General features: G+C 43.0%; 4 protein-coding genes across 4 annotated transcripts; all 4 read left to right on the top strand.

The window, feature by feature from the left end:
• The first annotated feature begins 120 nt into the window (after positions 1-120).
• znf576.1 (zinc finger protein 576, tandem duplicate 1) lies at positions 121-2,069 on the top strand. Its single transcript, XM_070835439.1, has 2 exons — positions 121-290; positions 393-2,069. The coding sequence occupies exons 1-2, from the start codon at positions 219-221 to the stop codon at positions 1,689-1,691; spliced, it is 1,371 nt and encodes a 456-aa protein (XP_070691540.1). The 5' UTR covers positions 121-218; the 3' UTR covers positions 1,692-2,069.
• Positions 2,070-3,205: 1,136 nt separating this feature from the next.
• Positions 3,206-7,152, top strand: znf576.2 (zinc finger protein 576, tandem duplicate 2). The gene is made up of 5 exons (XM_070835284.1): positions 3,206-3,284; positions 3,978-4,167; positions 4,262-4,377; positions 5,048-5,191; positions 5,347-7,152. The coding sequence occupies exons 2-5, from the start codon at positions 4,023-4,025 to the stop codon at positions 6,190-6,192; spliced, it is 1,251 nt and encodes a 416-aa protein (XP_070691385.1). The 5' UTR covers positions 3,206-3,284; positions 3,978-4,022; the 3' UTR covers positions 6,193-7,152.
• A 90-nt stretch (positions 7,153-7,242) lies between these two features.
• Positions 7,243-14,425, top strand: LOC139204821 (oocyte zinc finger protein XlCOF6). Its single transcript, XM_070834827.1, has 4 exons — positions 7,243-7,258; positions 7,329-7,345; positions 10,768-11,658; positions 12,943-14,425. Exons 1-4 carry the CDS (start codon positions 7,243-7,245, stop codon positions 13,741-13,743), a joined length of 1,725 nt encoding a protein of 574 aa, XP_070690928.1. The 3' UTR covers positions 13,744-14,425.
• Positions 14,426-15,539: 1,114 nt separating this feature from the next.
• On the top strand, positions 15,540-17,733 carry LOC139205647 (zinc finger protein 79). Its single transcript, XM_070835925.1, has 3 exons — positions 15,540-15,643; positions 15,798-16,059; positions 16,141-17,733. The coding sequence occupies exons 1-3, from the start codon at positions 15,617-15,619 to the stop codon at positions 17,625-17,627; spliced, it is 1,776 nt and encodes a 591-aa protein (XP_070692026.1). The 5' UTR covers positions 15,540-15,616; the 3' UTR covers positions 17,628-17,733.
• Positions 17,734-17,818: the final 85 nt, after the last annotated feature.

Here is a 17,818-nt window from a genome sequence, read left to right as displayed (position 1 = left end):
AACCTTATTTGTTGCCAACATGGTATTTGTTTTGATTTTGCTCGTGTGTGGTGCTCATTCGTTGTTTTTTTTTCTCCCTTAGTTTGCCAACTTCACCGAGCCAGCTCCAACCAGCAAGAGAGGAAAACAGAATTAGAAAGCCTGTTGATTACTTCTCTGAGTACTTTGGTTGGGATACCTGGGAAGAAATTGCCAATTGCACAATTAAACTGTCCAACATGCCCAACCCTGTCACAGCCAGAGAGGTTGCGCAGTTTGTTGGGATCCACATTGCAATGGGAACTTTAAAGGTTTGTGCTCCTTTGTGGCATTTTTCTTCAATGTTTGCATGTTACTCTGTAAGTTAGACACAAGACAACTAAAAGTTTATTTGGCCTCTGGCTGTTTTTCAGTTTCCCAGCCCAAGGCTCTACTGGGAGGACTTAACTAAGGTGCCGTTGATTGCTGAAGCCATGCCACTTTCCCGTTTCCTCGAGCTGTCTCGCATGTTGAAGCTTGCATCACCTCCAAATGATCCACAAAATGAACACAGCAGCAGTGTTCGGGCAGGAAGACACGATAGTGACTTTCAAAATGTACAGCAAGGTGAAACTCTCTCAAGCTGGGAAGGTGACATTTCGCAGCAAAGTGACGGGCAGAGGCAAGCGGACACGCCAAACAACTTGAACGTTTCAAAAACACAGACTGATCCGCTGTGGAAGGCTCAGCCATTATTGCACCGTTTCAAAGCAAGGTGCCAGTCACTGAGACGTGACGGAGATTATGCAGTTGACCAATATCAGCTTCCCTTAACTGGGAAGATGCACAATAAGAAACCGTCTCTCCTCTGTACTACGTTAATTGGATTTGGCGGTTTGCTCTTACATGTGGATCTTAAACTGGGTTTGACCGACAAAGAAGATGCTATAGAGAAAATGGTCCCCAGAGGTAGTATGGTGTTTCTTTGCAAACAGGAACTCTCCACCCCTGCTATGCTGGAACGTCTGTTGGTTGCCGGGATTCACGGGGCCGGCAGAGTGGGAGGAGCGCGAGGACAGATCGGAGATGAGTTCGTCAGCTCAGATGGGAAGCTGATGTTACGCAGATCGCATTGCGGCTTCATTCTTTCCACTGCGGGAAATGGCCAGAGGAACATGGCGTTGCTCATTGACAACTTTGAGAAGGCCCAGATGTCGGCTCACCTCAACAGAGACCTGCTAAAGCTTTACTCTATCCCTCTCACTGCCTCTGCACCAACCTGCTGGCCCCAAGCGGTGCTCTGGTACCTAACAGATCTGGCTTTGGTCAACTCATGGCTCCTATACAGACAGGACCACAGGGCAGCGTCTGCACCTTTGACTCTCATGGCCTTCAGATTGGAGGTGTCTAAGGCTTTGATCCTCTCCAGTGGCTCTGATAACCAGGACTCAGTACCTCCTCAAACCCCCATAGAGGAGGCTCATGCAACAAATGAAACCTCCAGTCCCAGCCTGGTGGACGAAAGTCCTCTACCAGATGCGGCTACACGGTACGATGGTTCAGGCCACTGGCCAGAGCAGCTTGGGGAGGGAGAAGGAGGCAGGTGTCGCTTTGGGGATTGTCAGAGAACATCTCGAGTGCTATGCCTTAAGTGCTGCGTCTTTCTTTGTATCTCCCGCAACCACAACTGCTTTTTAAACTTCCATAATCAAGGGAGTTTGGGAAAAGAGTAGTATCCACTACAGATTTAACCATTTATTTTTCAACATTTTGCTGTCTGGTTAGAATATAACTGTGCTTTTTGTGTATGTAAACCCAGGTAATCAAAAAATGGAATGATCTCCTGTCCTTACAACTTTTCCATGATGCCTTTCGTTGGCAGTGTCATTGTTTTGTAGGATTATTGTGCTGCAGTTAAAGAACAAACAAATGCTTTGTGATGTGGCTTATGATGTCATTGAGCGTAAAGTGTAAAAATGAATTTGCCTTCAGAAGGAAAAAATACTCATAGCCATACTTTTGTGCCGCAAAAGAAGCACAAAAATATCATTTTTACATTACAGTATTGCATAATGTTTTTTACTATTCATTTTAGCCTGTTCTCATTTGCATTGTATGATGACTATGTTCATGACTTTATGAATTTTAACATTATTTATTTGAATTTCAGAAAGAAATTAAAGACAAATGGAAACAATACACAAATTGTTGATTTTTTTTTTTTCCTTTTAAGACTACTGGCAAATTAAATCTAACCACAGATCCATCACACCGTGGACACACTCAAACTTCTCTCCTCTGGTAGGTGCTATAGAGCACTGTACACCATTTTTATACATCTATTTGTATACACACTTTTTCTTCTACTTTTTTCTACAGTTTTTATTCAGCGTTGCTGTTAGTTTTAGCTGTATGTCTATTTCTATCCTGTAAATTGTTCTGTACAGCAAAAACAACTTAAATTCATTGCCTGTGTACACATGCTGGTCTAATGAAGCAGATCCTGAATCTGAAGTTTTCCCGATCCACCTTTTTGACAACAGAAATTTTAACTTGTCATTTCCCCACAGGGAAATGGAAGGTGAAAGACATAGACTCTATGGCCACATATGACCAATCAAATACTGAAACTACCTGACTGAGTAAACTGAGTACATATTCATACTCCAATATGGATGATATATGATTATATATATGAGCCAACATAGGATTGTACAAACAGACTGTATGAGGGGCCTGTTCGTGTGCAGGTAAACATGCAATCGAAGATTTAATAGATAAAAGTGAGAGAGAGGGAGGTAAACAAAACAATAACTATTACCAGCGAATGAAAACGTAAAGTACTTTTCATTAAGTTGTTTTGGGTCACGTGACAGAGATCAGCCATAGATTCCGGCTGAATAGAAAAGCAGGATAGTTCAAATCAATGTCCATAATTATATAGCCGTCCTGTTGTGTGTTTTTGCAGCTTTTATTAGCTGAAACAGTATATTAACAAGTGCGACATCGTTTTGAAACAAAAACCAAGTATGGTGTTGAAATCATGTGCCTGGTTTCCATGAAAGGTTTATATTTCTTCCTGCGCTCTCTGCAATGCAAAACTCTGCTCTGTATCAGTGACGGAAATTCTTGCCAGATCTATACTTGATATTTGAATGGTTTGTCTGAACGTGATCAATAACAACATAGTGTTGAAGAGTCCCCGGCAGCCATCTTAGTTGTAGCATCGGCTAACACAACCGTACACCAGGAAGTGTCCGATCTACCCGTTGTACTTCTCTAGGGTCAACTCTCTCAGTCAAACTACATTCAAAGAGCGGCTAAAGGTAAACGCAAACGTTCACTCTGTTATATCTGTGTTACTTAAATAGTTTGCTTCAGGTATAGGTATTGGCGCACATCATATTGCTGCATAGCAGATGTTTGCTAGAGCCGAACAATTTGTTAAAACTTGGTGTGTGAAAAGTCTTTCGATCCGCTTTGAATGGCAGTCAGTGTTGTTAGCGCTAACTAGTAGCAAGCTAGCTAGCGTTAGCCCGCTCGATAGCCTGGTCCTTAATGATTAGCGTTAGCGTCGTGCACAGACTTTAAACTAAAGCACTTAGCTTCTCTGCAACCGCCCCAGTTTACCAGCCAGACCAGTTAATGTATTTTTAATCAGCTAATTAATGGCTACGCGCTCGTAGGTTTGCATGGAGCTAGTTAGCTTAGCTAGCGGCCTTAAAGTCAGTAACGCAACGTTAGCCAAAATTAGCAGGAACTTGAGTGATTCATGCGGGGAAACTGGATAGTGTAAACACACACGCTGTGGTTTCTTTGAAAAAAATAGTTTTTCAGTTACCTAAAATGTTATATATGTTTTCATCTGTTGAACATAACTGATTCCCGACGACATGTGTGGGATTACAACATTGTTGTGTTCCCGCTATTAAACAAACAGCTGTTTGCTTTCTCCAATGTAATGAATAACCCGCTTTCCTGTTGTCTTTCTTTCTGCTTTGTGCTTTAATTGAATCCAGAGATATTAGTTGTGAGTGCCTGTTGAGACCACCCAATATACCAGGATGGACTCGGAGATTTTGAACATAGAAGAGATAGTGATGGGACGGGGGCTACCTGATCCACCTCCAGAAGTTCCCCCTGAAAAGCCAGCAGAGCCATACAAGCCCATCACTCTGAATGGACCTCCTGCATCCTCTGTTCAGCCCTGTAAGTGTAACAGGCTTTGCAACTTTATCTCTGTGTGGTGAAAGATTAACTTTGTCTTTGCCTGATCTCTCTAATCTCCTCCTGTCCCCCCCAGACCAGCATGAAAACCTGCAGTGTTTCCAGTGCTTCATCACGTTCTGCAGTGCCAAAGCCAAGGAAAGGCATATGAAGAAGAGCCACCGGGAAGAGTACAAGCAACAGCTTCAGCAGGTAAGCTTCACAATGTCTGTTAAGTGAGTAGTGAAAATTGTGTGGCCATATTTGCCCTTACATTAAACTTATAGATCTTTTAATAGGTGTTTATGATGGGTTTTCCTACGTGCTGACAATGAGGTGTTTGATCTTGTTGCAGTGCCTGTTATTTTCTTCCCTTTCTACTTTTCAGTGCTTAAATGTACTCGCATAGGCAATGAAAGAGGTTTCTTATGTGTTAAGCAACCATTACTTTATCATAGTTGCCCTTACTAGGTTATAAGTACAGTCTGAGATTTTGCGTTGCCTTATCCTTGATATTGTTGTGAAGTTAATGCCGTTGCAATGCAAGAAAAAGAAGATGGTCACAAAGGGCTTAAATGCATTCACTTGTTATAGTTTGTGTTAGAGTAAGTTATTCTGTGAAGGTGAGATTGATATTTTATGAAGCAAACATTGAGCTAGATGTTGCTTGAGAATAGTCAAGACTGCACACTCTATGTACAGCATACACATTTAATACATTATTGCAGTGATTAGTTTTTAATAATCCAGGATGAACTTCTGCACTTTATTTGTCCTTGGGGAACAAAGTGAATCTAATAAAGTTGCCGTCTAACATTTCACAAGTACTCTTCTTGGTCTTGAATTGTTTTAACTTTGCCCCTCCTTCGTTATTTCTTCGCAGGGTAACACATTGTTCACGTGCTACGTGTGTGACCGCACATTTCTGTCATCTGAGGAACTGACGCAGCACCAGCCGACACACAGCAAGGATGACAAGCCTTTCAAATGTGTTCACTGCAAAGAGAGCTTTAAAACTTTCTCTGAAGTGAGTATAATAAGAAGAAGTATTTTCTAGAAAATTGTTTGAAAGTTATTGCCACTAGCAGTATTAAAGCAAAACGACCTGAAGAATACCAAAAAGAATATTAAGTGTATTCCACTTTATATTGAATGTCCCCGTTTTACTCCTGTCCTTCGCAGCTCACAGCCCACAGAAGACAGGTGTGTCCAGAGAAACAGTTGGTATGTAAGGATTGCAATGAAACCTTCAGGAGTGCTGGGCTGCTGCGTACTCATCGCCTGGCGCAGCATCCCCGCCCAGACGTAGAGACCGCAGAACAACCGGAGGACGCCACAAAAACCCACCGCTGTAAGAAGTGTGGTCAGGGCTTTGAAACGGAGTCGGAGCTGGCAGCACACCAGGAGAAGTATCCTGAAGGCCAGCAATGCAACGGGAGTGCTTCATCCGTTAAGAAACGGGGGCGGCCTTCCAAAACTGAAGAACCAGCAAGCGCTGAGAAAAAGGGAAAGCGGAAAAAGAAGGACGAGGCAGAGGCATCAGAGGAAGCAGTGAAGGCCAGCAGCACATCAGAGTCGGCAGCGCCACCAGCAGCGGAGGAAAAGGGAAAAGCAGCCGGAGCGAAGCGCGGCCGTCCTTCTAAAGCAGCAGCAAAATCAGAAACGGAGGATAAGAAGAGTCCTGAGGATGACAGTCAAGCTGCAGGAAAGGAGAAGAAACCTAAAGTAGAGCCTGCTCCACCCCGCCAGCATCCCTGTCCTGAATGTGACCTCACATTCCCCGGTTTGATTCAGCTACGCGCTCACAAGAAGGAGAAACACAGCCCGCGGAAAGCCCATCCCTGTGAAGAATGTGAAGAGAGCTTTGCCCGTCCTGAGCAGCTGGACGCCCACATGTCCCGGGCTCACGCTGTGGGCCGCTTCGCCTGTCCAACCTGTGGGAAGAGCTTCGGCCGTGAGCGCACCCTGAAGGCTCACGAGAAGAGCCACCCGGAGGAAAAGCCTGAAAACCCAAGTGCTAAGAGATAATTGAGACGTGGGCAGAAAGTGCTTGGTTTTAGAGATTTTAGTCAGGAATTGTCCTTTTTTCTTTTAAAACTGGAGATCTGATGCTCTAGATGATGGTCTCAGATGAGTTTCGAACGGTTTTGAGAATGACGTTTTAGCAAGGTTTGGATTTAAAGTTGAGTTTTGATCACAGGCTGTTGAAATTCTGGACAAGCAGACACATCTCCTAAATTAACTAACCAAATGTCGTTAAATCCGTATTTTACCCATTGTCACAAAACATATTTTATTTGTAAAAACTGTTTTGATTAACCTTTTTAAATGATTTGTTTCAGTTTTTTTTTAAAGTGTGAAATGCGTGTGGTGTGAATTTATTACTTTGTGTCTTTAGTTGTTAAACTCACTTTGTGGTAAAAAATGTTTTTTATGTTTGTTTTTTTTTTTCCTCATGTTTTTTTCAAACAGATTGGATAAGTACATATTTTGAAGCAAATTAGATGCCTAGTAGAGATACTATGTTTGAATGTTTAGACAGTCTGTCAAAGGAAATGTGTAATGTACAGCTTCTGGTTCATATTTTTGCATTTTTTACACTTAATATTTTGATTATGTTCCTTTCTAAATTAAGTCTCATTGAAGAAGAATTTAAAATAACATGATTAAGCTCTGCTGAAAATGTATTTGTGCTCCAGATTCAATGTGGAGTGTTTCACACGTGGGCAGAAATGATCCACTTTAATCCTGATTTGTCTTACATTGAAATTTACTCCCTTTTTATTTTTCCACCTATTAGAAAAAATATTTCATGTCTTAGACATTTCTTAAATGGAACTCATGGCTCTTTAATGCCTTAGAGTCCCATAAGGAACTGTGTATATCATGTGTTATTCACTGATTGGATTGTTTCTCTCCCTACTGCAATGTGTCTGGACACTGCAAAAAATGTAATAAAACATGCTATCCCAAGGGAGGCTGCTGAAGAAATAACTTGCCTTTTTGTCTTTGTTCTTGCTTCAAGTGAAAGAACACAGCCTGAAATATGGTCTTTTTATCATGGTATGTTTTCCCACAATGGGAAAGATGCTGGGTATCAATGGTTAAATTAATGTTGCCGTATTTAGTTGTTTAATACCAAGATTCACCTTTTTTCTGCCTAGCAACAGCATCATTAAAGGTTTAGTTGTTGCTAGGTTGTTCACAAGCCCAGCTGGAGTTTAAATTGATTCAGTGAGAAGCTCTGATTTTGCTGATGTACCTTTACTTTTTATCCCAGCATGCTGATATTGGTGTGTCCTTTCTTTATAGTTTGGGACATGCTGCTGTTGTGTGTCTCTGTTCTAGTTTTCATATTTGGATGCAATACTTGTATATGTAATTGTCATGCAAATAGTTTTTTTTATGTGGAGTCCAAGTGGGTTAAAGTAATGAGATTTATGCGTTCCCGGCTTTTCAATTTCCTTTTAAGAAAAAGGGGTCTACTAAATGATAACCAAAATCCAAACTGCTTTCTTTTTTTTTTTCTTATAGCTTAATGTTCTGTGAAACTAAGTGCCTCGTTGTTGCTATAGGTAGTACTGCATTTTTAAGTTACTTGAGTACTTCAGATTTCCTTGGAATCAGAATAACATGTTCTTTTTACTAAACTATATTCAATTTACAGCTATAGGTACTTTATAGATAAATACGTTAACCTAAATGCTGTACTTATGTTTATTGAGTAAGTATGATGCATTTAGATCAGTTATATACAGTAGCTAAAGTAATTAGAATTTGCTTTACATTGACAAACTGCAGTAATAATGATCAGTAATAATAATCCAGTAATACAACATTTAATACAGTGAATACTTTTACTTTTGACAATTTCAGTTTTATCCTTGATTAGACCTGCTCTTTTATGGAAAGTGTCTTGAGTGATGAATTGGACCTATATACATAAATATTACGTGATTACAATACAATACACTGATTACAAAAATCGCTGTAATTTGTATATAATTAGTGACTACAGTTTACAACGTCACAGCAGACAGGAAGAGATATAATAAAGAATATGTACAGTTAAGACACAGGAAGTACAATATACATATACATAGGGGGAATATAAAAAAGAAGGGGGAGATATTAGAAAGTATTAGACATGGTGAAGTGAGATGAAAATATAAATACATGTTTTGCACAGAGGGAGGTTGTTCTGATACACACATATATATATATATATATATATATATATATATATATATATATATATATTGTACAGTTGGTGTGCATTATAGAGCCGTTATTGTCAGTTTTGGTACAGTGTGGTCTACTAGGAGCAGTGCTGGTTGTACAGTCAGCTGGCAGAAGGAAGAACCTGTGATATCGCTCCCTCACACACTGAGGGTGGAGGAGTCTGTCGCTGAAGGAGCTCTCCAGTGCCCTCAGTGTGTCCTTCATGGGGTGGGAGTCGTTCGGTCTCATGGATGATAGCTTTGCCATCATCCTCCTCTCTCCCACCACCTCCACTGGGTCGAGAGTTTACAAACTTTTACTCAAATAAAAAATCAATGCAGGTATTTCACTTGTAACAGAGCATTTTTACATAGTGGTCTGAGTACTTTTACTTGAGTAAAGGATCTGAACACCTCCAGCACTGGGTACTGTGCTGCTGGTTTGTCATGTAATACCGCTCCAGGACACTAGGCGTGCTAGAGCGCTCACAGGGGTGCGCTCTGCCTCTGATGCTTCATCTGTTTTCCTCTGTGCCTGCTCCTCTTCACCATCATCGGCAGAAGTGAGTTTGTAGCTAGCTGTTTGGCTAATTGTTTTCGCGCCATTTACCACGTCTTTTAGGCAAATTCTTTGTTTTCTTTCTGGTACAAAATACGCCTCTAATTTGCTCTGAGATAAGAGGCTAAAGTCGAGGGTAAAGCTTGTGGTCTAATTGTTGTGGAGCCACGCTTTGTTATCATCAGCTCCTCCTGCCAGGTGAACGGGGTGACCCACGGTGCGTTCAGGTGTGTCACGAATTACTTTCTATGGAAAAGGTGTTTGCTGAGCGCTATAGGTAACAAAAGAAAGGAGAAAACTAAGGCTGAGAGGAATATCTACAGATGTAGTCGGTCGACAGGTAAGGCAAAACAGACATTTCTGGCAATACTATCTCTTATTGTTAATTTAATTATCAACAAACATACATTTACTGTCTTAAACTTTAGTCCATAACTCTTTGTGCTAATCTGAATGTCAGATGCCCATTGAACACCTGCCCTTTGTGTCTCGTGCTGACTCCTCAGCCAGCAGCCATGTCCATTGAATACACCATTGACATCCAGCTAACTGAGCTGGGATTTCCGGACATCCTGCAGCCGCTGGACACGTCGGACAGAGACGCACCCCGACGGTCCACTTCCTCTGAGGACTCCCTCTCACCCAGCCACACTCCCCCCTCACGTCCAAAAACACACAAGCAAAGGCGGCGGGTCGGAGGCCAGCAGTCAGGTCATGATAAAAAGTCAGGTGCAGAAAAACAGACGTCAAATAATCAACCAACCACAGTGGATTCTGTGTTACCTTGTTTAACCCAAAATCCTGCACAAGTTCCTCAAGACAGACGAGCTATCAAAAGCCCTGCTGGTCCACAAACTGCAGAGCTTCGGCCGCTAATAACCAAACAGGGTGGCAATAGAGGGAGAGATGCATCACTGAAGGGTGAGGAGAATGACTCCGACGACAGTGAGGTTTCAGATGTGTACGACGAAGAGGAGGTTGATGAGGAAGAGGATTATGTGGACGAGGAAGGACTAAACAATGGTATGACTCTTGTAAGCATGCAGTAGTGTTTTGTTTTCAGCCTGTCTGAAAACACTAGCATTTTAGCTGAATTGCTGTAGTTTAATTTCCAGTGTATTGGGCACTATAGTTTACTTTGAGTTGAGCCCACAAACACCTTCCTGCACATTCACTCACACACACAACTGGTCCAGCATGTTTACACATAACAGATGAAACATCCAGAACACATCCTGCCTCAAGTCTAATCAGCATCATAGGTGTTACTGTCACGAGGCAGCACTCAGGAGATGAGGAGGTACAGAGCAGTGAACACACAGTGACGCCGAAGTGAAGTTAAATGTAACCAACACAATAGTCCATAGCGTAGAAAATCATGCTACACATATTACTGTGACAGTAATATGTAAAATAAACTGACTTACTTTAGTAAGTTACTAATTTTTGCAACGTATTATGTACGTTAGTTTTGGCAGCAACTTGTGATGTTGAACAAAGCACGTCAAATGGCATCTCAGCAGTCAGAATGTAACATTTTAACAGTTGGATTTTAAAACCATTTACTATTTGTACTCAGATGTCAAATATGTTTTAAAAAATCTACCGAAAAGTCTGTGGAAAAGTATGGATTTTAGAAATGGAAGATGTACGCTGACAAGGTCAGTCCATGTCTAATCACTCCTGCCTGCTGAGTGTGTATTTTCAGTAATGATCTAACTCATATCAGTCGGCACCATTGATCTCCATCCTCTCTCCACAGAGTCAGGTGACTACTGCTGCAGCATCTGTGATCTCCAGCTGCCCTCCAAATTCAAGCTCCAGGACCACATGAACCTGCACACTGGAGCACGCCCGTACTGCTGCGCCGAATGTGGAAAGCGCTTCTGTCAGATTTACAGCTACCGCATCCACCTGCGCACGCACGCCCAGACCAAGGTGGACCGTCAGCTGTGCCGCATCTGTCTGAGGGTCTTTGTGTCAGAGGAAGATCTGAAAGACCACCTCTCAAGAACTCACTTTGAGAATGAGTTTTACGAGTGTGACCTGTGCAAACGCTTGTTCACTTCCCTGACGGAGTGTCAATATCACGTGCAGTCACACGATTGTATGATGAATATCATATGTGAAGTATGTGGTCGCAATTTCTCCTCTCCAAAATCCCTTGCTCGCCACCAGAGGAGGATGTGCCGTCGAAATTTTAAGTGCACGGACTGCACAGAGACATTTACGAAGAAGAATGCTCTCCTGAAACACAGCTTCTCCCATCTTGGTTTATTGCCTTACACCTGCATACGGTGCCGCTGCCACTTCCGCCTGGCAAAGCTGTACCGCCACCACAAGTGTGAGCCTGAGCGCATTCACTGCGTGGCGTGTCTCCGCGAGTTTCTCAGTCAGGAGGACTTCCAGCAGCACAAAAAGGACACAGGCTGCTGGGGCAATCAGGAGCCCAAAGGGGATGAGATCAGATGTTTGGAGTGCGGGCAGAGATTTGACACTTCAGAAGAGCTGAAGAAACATGCCGGGGCTCACCAGAGGGTGCTGAAATGTGCTGACTGTGGAAAGGGGTTCCGGTCAGCCTTGCTGTTAATGTCCCACATGGGCGGTCATGCCGGCAAGTCGCCCTGCCTTTGTCAGAGCTGTGGACTGGGCTTTCCCTACCAGCAGAATTATGACAGCCACCTTAAGACCTGTGGACAAACACCCCAGCCTGCGGTGAGTGTGGGGCGTCATGGCGACGCACAGTATGAGTTTAAAAGGACCAATATTTTGATCTGCCCTTTAAATTTAAATCGTATAGCACTTTATTTAAAAGTAACTTCCTACCAGTCTGACAGGATTTTCATAGCCCCCTGCAGTTGAAAGCTTTTCACCTCTGAAGGGTGAAATGGAGGATCAGGGGTGTGGTGGGATGTGTGCTGCAGCGTGCTTTATTGTACCTGTAACCACACCCAAGAGTGATGTAACTCTATGCTCGCATGCACCTGCACAGCACTGCACAGGCAAGAAGTTAGACGACTGGAGGCACAAACTTCAAGGCGTGTTAACATTTTTGAATTGATGTCCTACTTCTTAATTATAAAAAAAAAAAAAAAAACTTTAAATAATTCAACTGTACGTGATGATGAAATTGCACAGATATGAAATTTTCTTGGGTTAGGTAATCCATAAAAACTGCATGTCGCTGACAACATCTTAATTATTGTCATCTAGCAGTTAAGGTGAAACTCCAACATCCAGAATTTGAGAGTTTGCTCCTGGAAATTAAGAAATTAAATTCACACTATCAGTGTTTGTTTACCGTTGGTTTGATTTTGTGTCAAAAAAGCCAATCACAGAATGTTTTTTTTGGCATCTGACTGTTAAAGATTCCTGCCAGAGATGTTTCATAAGACACATAAAAACACTCAGCTTGGAATGAAAAGTCGTGTCGATGGTTTTCCCACAACAGTCAAATTACCTTTTGCTGCTAAAGTCTCCTAAATTACTCTTAAAAAAAAAAAAAAGTCCAGACTCTGCAAGTAAACAAATTTTTTCCCTCCCAAAAGTTTAACTGCTGGACACAAAGCGTCTCCTACTTCACTTAAAGGACCACTCTGTGTACATTTCACATTGGACAATGATTGGCTCGCAAACAAGTAAAGTCTGCTTGCATGTGCTCGTCTCTTATTTGGCCCTCAGTAGATGAAACTGAAAACAGCCTCCTGCCTGTGCATCATTCTGCATGGTGACGGTCAAACATCGAAGTGAAGTAACAATAAGCAAAACAGATTTTTGAGTGGAAGAGGACTTTTAAATTTTGGAATTTCCTTTAAGCACCAATAACAAAAGAATTACAAAACGTTTCCTGTTGGAAAACAGTTGGCACTGTGTCGTTATGTTGAGAATTTAACTGGTTGAAAGTTACAGCGATCACCACCTGTTACATTGCATGTCCCACTTGTGTTTTGTATAATTCACTGAGTGGCTGAGACGCATTTGTTTTGTTTCTCATTTTAGACTGCACCTAAAAAACGGCAGGCCTCGAAGTCCTCCTCGTCTGAGAGGAAAAAGCCTGATGCAGAACCCGTCTCGTTGAAACCAACAGATTCAACTAGTCCGGGACTTGTGGCGCCCCCTGGTTTGTCTGCTGGCTCCAGTCCAGCAGATGGAGTGTGGAAGCTAACCCTCAACAAACGACCCCCTCCAGGTGTTAAACTTGTCCTTTTTCTTCCCGTCACTCCAACGCAAACCACTGGCCCTGCGCTCCCATCTGCCGTCTCTCAGACGCTGCCAGGTCCAGCTATGCAGGTCCAGCCTCAAGCAGCTCTCCTGACTGTCTCACACGAAAACCTTGGAGTGAATGCTGCTGCCGGAGTGGCACCCATGGATTTGGTAACTGAGATTAAACAGGATCCGGACTGTGAAGCACCTCTGGATTTGTCCAAGAAGTGTAACTCCTCTACGTCTGCTCTGAACGACATTCCTCTTCTTCCTGTTAAAAGTGAGCCGGACAAATTTGATGCCACTGACAGTCAAGAATTTAAAAACGGTATTAGCAAAGCGATTGCTAAAACTTATCCTGGAGAGACGGATACACATACTGAATTGAAGCGGCTTCAAATGGATCGGATGGATCTCTCCGCTTTTAATGGGGACATTAAGAAAGACATTAAGAAAGAGCCACAGCCTGCTGCCGTTGATGGCGATTTGTCGCCATCCAGACATAATCAGCTCACAGAGAAAGAAATCAAGATGGAGGTCGATGTTTCGTGCCGTGCTTATACTGATACAGAGAAATGCATGTCACATTTTCAGTGAGGGCAGAATTAAAAAAAGAGATTACATTTCCGTCATTCCCTGCTGGAGGAGGAGTCTGACTGGTAGCCATGTAAACCAAATATGTTCTTCTACAGCCAGAATGATGTACTATTCAATACTGCATAAATCTCTAAGAAGTATTTCTGCCATCATACTGTTACTTGACAAAGCAGAGATTTTTTTACTTTACTTTCCACTTTTATAAATAGACTGTGGAAGATTTCCAGTGTCTTTGTAGCAGTCGGACTGTGTGGCTTTTTTTTTCCTTTTTTGTTTCTTCTGTAATTTAAACGACACTTTCCAAGCTTTCGCTCAATATAGCTTTTGTATTTGCATTTTGGGGTAAAGCTTGTGGCTCAGGTCATCACAGTAAAGTGGTAATTCAAACAGTCGTGAAGCCTATGCAACACCGTGCAGGATTTCTTACAGTATAAAACACATTCCTGATTTCTATGTTACGTACTTGTATTTCTGTGGGAAACTGAATCCTTAGGTTTGTTAACGTTTTTTAAGTTGAGTGAAAACACTGGATTTTTTTTTTTAGTATTCAACTGAAAACTTGAAACTATGTGTGTAGGAGCTTGATCTTTAATACTAGGTTGACTATTTAATGAATAATAGTACTGATCAGTTTAATGTGACACTGTCACCTGGTGATTTACATTTGCTGAATATTTACTGTCTGCAGGTATTTTTTTGATGTTTTTTCTAAAAACAAATAAACATTTGACCACGATGTAAGCTTGGTTGATATCGTATCATCATTTTCTTATTGTTAATTTATTGTTATTTCAATTGCTGTGCGGACAGGAAAACTGAGAAACACAACCGTACATCCACTGAATCAGGTAAGTATTTTAATGAAAAATATGTCTAAATATTGAGCTGGAAGGTTCAATCTTGATCCTTCTCAAGTGATAGTTAGACTGGACAATAGCATCAACACTCAAATATCCTTTCATTGAGATCTTCCATCATATGTAGCAGATCATTATTATACAGAAAATCCTGACGGAAAACTCAATAGAACTGCCAGTTTTCCTTATCAGGATTAACTGTATCGTGCTTGTGGCATTTAATAAGTGAGTCTTGTGTGTTATTCTGATCAGGCTCCATCATGATTACACAACTTTAAAATTTGGGGAAAATTTGCTTTTGATTGGAAAAACTAAAAAGTTAACAGTTGAAAAAATTAGATTTTTAGATGTTTAGATTTGTCACAAAACGAACTTTTAGCGTGGATTCTGTATTACCATAATATGCTGGTGGTATTGCACAATTTTATAATTTAATTTCAATTTGCACAATTTTGCTCAACAGTTTTGCAGCTTAATTGTATTTCCCCCCCCAGAAGCTTTATTCATGGATGCAAATTGCTCGCCCCTGTTTTCTTGAAGGAAACATGCATATAGGAACTACTATTAAATAAAAGGCTTTAAAAAGTGTAACTGTAAAACTACATCTTGAAATGTCCTAAATTTGGCAAACACAAGTACTTTTTTTTATTTACAGTATTATTGAAATAAGTATAATAATAATTTTTCATTTTTCTTGTATATTTTGAAATATCTTCAAACATGTCTTTCTATATAATCAATCATAATATATTCAACCACAAACTGTATATAAAGTACGTTTTAAATACATTTTTTAGTGGGGGAAAAAAAGTGGGGGGGGCTACAACTCCTGTCACATGACTAAAGAACCCGGAAATACACTGTTTGCCAGGTGACGTGTTTTAACAGGAGTAAGCGACAGTGGAGGTGTAACATAATAAAGAACATGTGTATTGTGTGTGTCTCTGACATCTTGAAATCGTTGACGTTCAGCTAAGCCGACGATCCGGCGACAGCAGCGGCGTGTGTTTACATTCATGGACAAAGACAAGTGCAGCGACGTTGTAAGTAGGCGACCCCGATCTTTGAATCAGTCGCTTTTGATTAGAAGGAGCCAATGTTTTCAGCTGAAGCCACGAAGCGTTTTGACCTCTTTTTTTTTTTCTTTACACACCAAACGCGCTCTGACTCTGCGACTCTGCCTTGTGCTTCTTGCAGCATGGTCAGTGCTCCTGGATGGAGATGCATCAGTTCATTGGTGACCTTATGACATCTGGAAACAGCTCGAAGGATCAGCCAGATGTGCTAAGCGCAGCGTGGAGCCTGGCTGTTGCAGGTGAGGGTGCTGGTGCCGGTGGTGCAGAGGCTCTGGGCTTCAAAGGTGCTTCACTCGGACCCCTACCACTGTCTCGACCTTCCCAGGACACGGCAGAGGCAGAGCCGAGCCGACAGAGGAAGGGAGAGGCCAGAGACAGGAGAGGTTAGAGCTCAACATAATTCATCCAATTTCTTGCAAATACTTTAATTTTATTGTAATTTATGTTTTTTTTTTTATGCTTAGATGTGCATTATGCCTGCACCTGCCCTCGCTGCCCTTATACCGCTTCCTCCTTTGAGACTTTAAAGCCCAGACAATCCATGTCCTTGGAGGCGGCGTGCCACCCCTTACCGGACACTGAACCAAGCAGCACCACCACATCTGAGCTAGAGACCAGGCCGTCCAGCCAACAGCTGAGGAAGGAGGCAGACAGAGGGACTCGGAGCTCGAACCAGGACTCAGGCACTCCTCCTGCCAGAGCGTCCTCAGGCTCTTTGTCCCACCTCTCCATGTTTCCCTGCTTGTGTTGCCAGCGCAGTCTACAAACCTGCGCCCAGATACTGAGCCACCAGGAGGGCACAAACTCCCCATTCTCTCACACCCACGCCCATCATTTTCATCACCACCACTGTCCCATAACATCCTGTCTGCCCTGCCCTCAGCTCGCCCGCTCTCAAGCTCCACAGATCTCGGGCACTTTTCCCTGCTTGTCTTGCCAGCACTCCTTCCCTGCCTGCACTCAGGCGTGCCACAGACAAACACACACTCAGCAACAAGAGGAAAGAGGCAGGGCGGCTATGACCATGTTGTCGCTACATCCCTGCATGCACTGCTCTGCCTCTTTTCCCAGACCGTCCCAGCTGCTGCAGCACCAGCGCTCCGAGCACGCCCACAAACCGTCCGGCTTCCTCTGCACAGAGTGTGGCAGGACCTTCAACTCGCACAGCAACCTCCGCATCCACCTCAACGTGCACACTGGCGCTCGGCCCTACACCTGCTCCGACTGCGGGAAGAGTTTCAGCCAGTCGGGGGCTCTGAAGATCCACAGGCGGATTCACACGGGCGAGAGGCCATACTCTTGTGGATTTTGTGGCAGGGGATTTCCCCATCTGGCCGGGGTCCGGGCCCATCAGAGGACCCACACAGGAGAGAAGCCCTACCGCTGTAGTGAGTGTGGGAAATGTTTCACCCAGTCGGGAGCTCTCAAGATCCACACCCGCATCCACACAGGAGAGAGGCCCTTCATCTGCAGCGTCTGTGGAAAAGGCTTCTCCAACCGCTCCGGGATCCGCTTCCACTATCGCACAGTGCACGGACTGGCCCCCGAACATGCCGGAGAAACTGGTGCTGGGGAACCAGCGGGCCGTGGCTGTCTGCCTGGGCGTCCCAGGACTTTTCCTCCAGCCAGCACTGGGCTCAATGCACCCAGCAGCCCAGGTAGAAACTCACACTCAGCTCCAAATTCCAGAGATTCTCCAACTAATCCTGGCTCCGCTCTGCTCGGCCGTGATGGCAGCAAATCCCAGTCAGAGCGAGCAAACCCAGGCAGTAACAGAGAGGGGCTTCTGTATGCATGTGAAGACTGTGGGCTGCGTTTTAAGGACGCCCCGTCCAGGAACAGACACCAGAGTGTGATGCACTACTCGTCTGAGGGCAGAGAGGAGGAGGAGGAGGTGCAGAGGAAAGAGTCGAGCACAAACGAGAGGGTCCGTGATAACAGTGGAGAGTGAACGAATGTTGCCGGTACATTAAAAGAGGCCGAGCATAAACAACATTGAAGCATCTAAACAGTGGTTAAAACTGTTTTATGTGTTCAAATTATTTGTGAAATATATTCTGCAGTTATTAATTATTCTTATCAAAAACCCTTGATATAGCATTACCTCTTTTCAAGCTTCTTATTATTTGAACTTCAATTAAG

Source organism: Pempheris klunzingeri, chromosome 8 (assembly GCF_042242105.1).
Source record: "Pempheris klunzingeri isolate RE-2024b chromosome 8, fPemKlu1.hap1, whole genome shotgun sequence".
Taxonomy (NCBI): domain Eukaryota; kingdom Metazoa; phylum Chordata; class Actinopteri; order Acropomatiformes; family Pempheridae; genus Pempheris; species Pempheris klunzingeri.
This window is presented reverse-complemented; position numbering and strand designations above follow the sequence as displayed.

Bases quoted from the DNA above. Each gene is read 5' to 3' on its own strand.
- LOC139204821 (XM_070834827.1), top strand. The intron at 11,659-12,942 runs GTGAGTGTGGGG...TTCTCATTTTAG, and splicing joins GACAAACACCCCAGCCTGCG to ACTGCACCTAAAAAACGGCA.
- znf576.1 (XM_070835439.1), top strand. From the start codon at position 219: ATGCCCAACCCTGTCACAGCCAGAGAGGTTGCGCAGTTTGTTGGGATC. The intron at 291-392 runs GTTTGTGCTCCT...GCTGTTTTTCAG, and splicing joins TTGCAATGGGAACTTTAAAG to TTTCCCAGCCCAAGGCTCTA.
- LOC139205647 (XM_070835925.1), top strand. From the start codon at position 15,617: ATGGACAAAGACAAGTGCAGCGACGTT. The intron at 15,644-15,797 runs GTAAGTAGGCGA...TGCTTCTTGCAG, and splicing joins AAGACAAGTGCAGCGACGTT to CATGGTCAGTGCTCCTGGAT. The intron at 16,060-16,140 runs GTTAGAGCTCAA...TTTTATGCTTAG, and splicing joins AGAGGCCAGAGACAGGAGAG to ATGTGCATTATGCCTGCACC.
- znf576.2 (XM_070835284.1), top strand. From the start codon at position 4,023: ATGGACTCGGAGATTTTGAACATAGAAGAGATAGTGATGGGACGGGGG. The intron at 4,378-5,047 runs GTAAGCTTCACA...ATTTCTTCGCAG, and splicing joins ACAAGCAACAGCTTCAGCAG to GGTAACACATTGTTCACGTG. The intron at 5,192-5,346 runs GTGAGTATAATA...TGTCCTTCGCAG, and splicing joins GCTTTAAAACTTTCTCTGAA to CTCACAGCCCACAGAAGACA.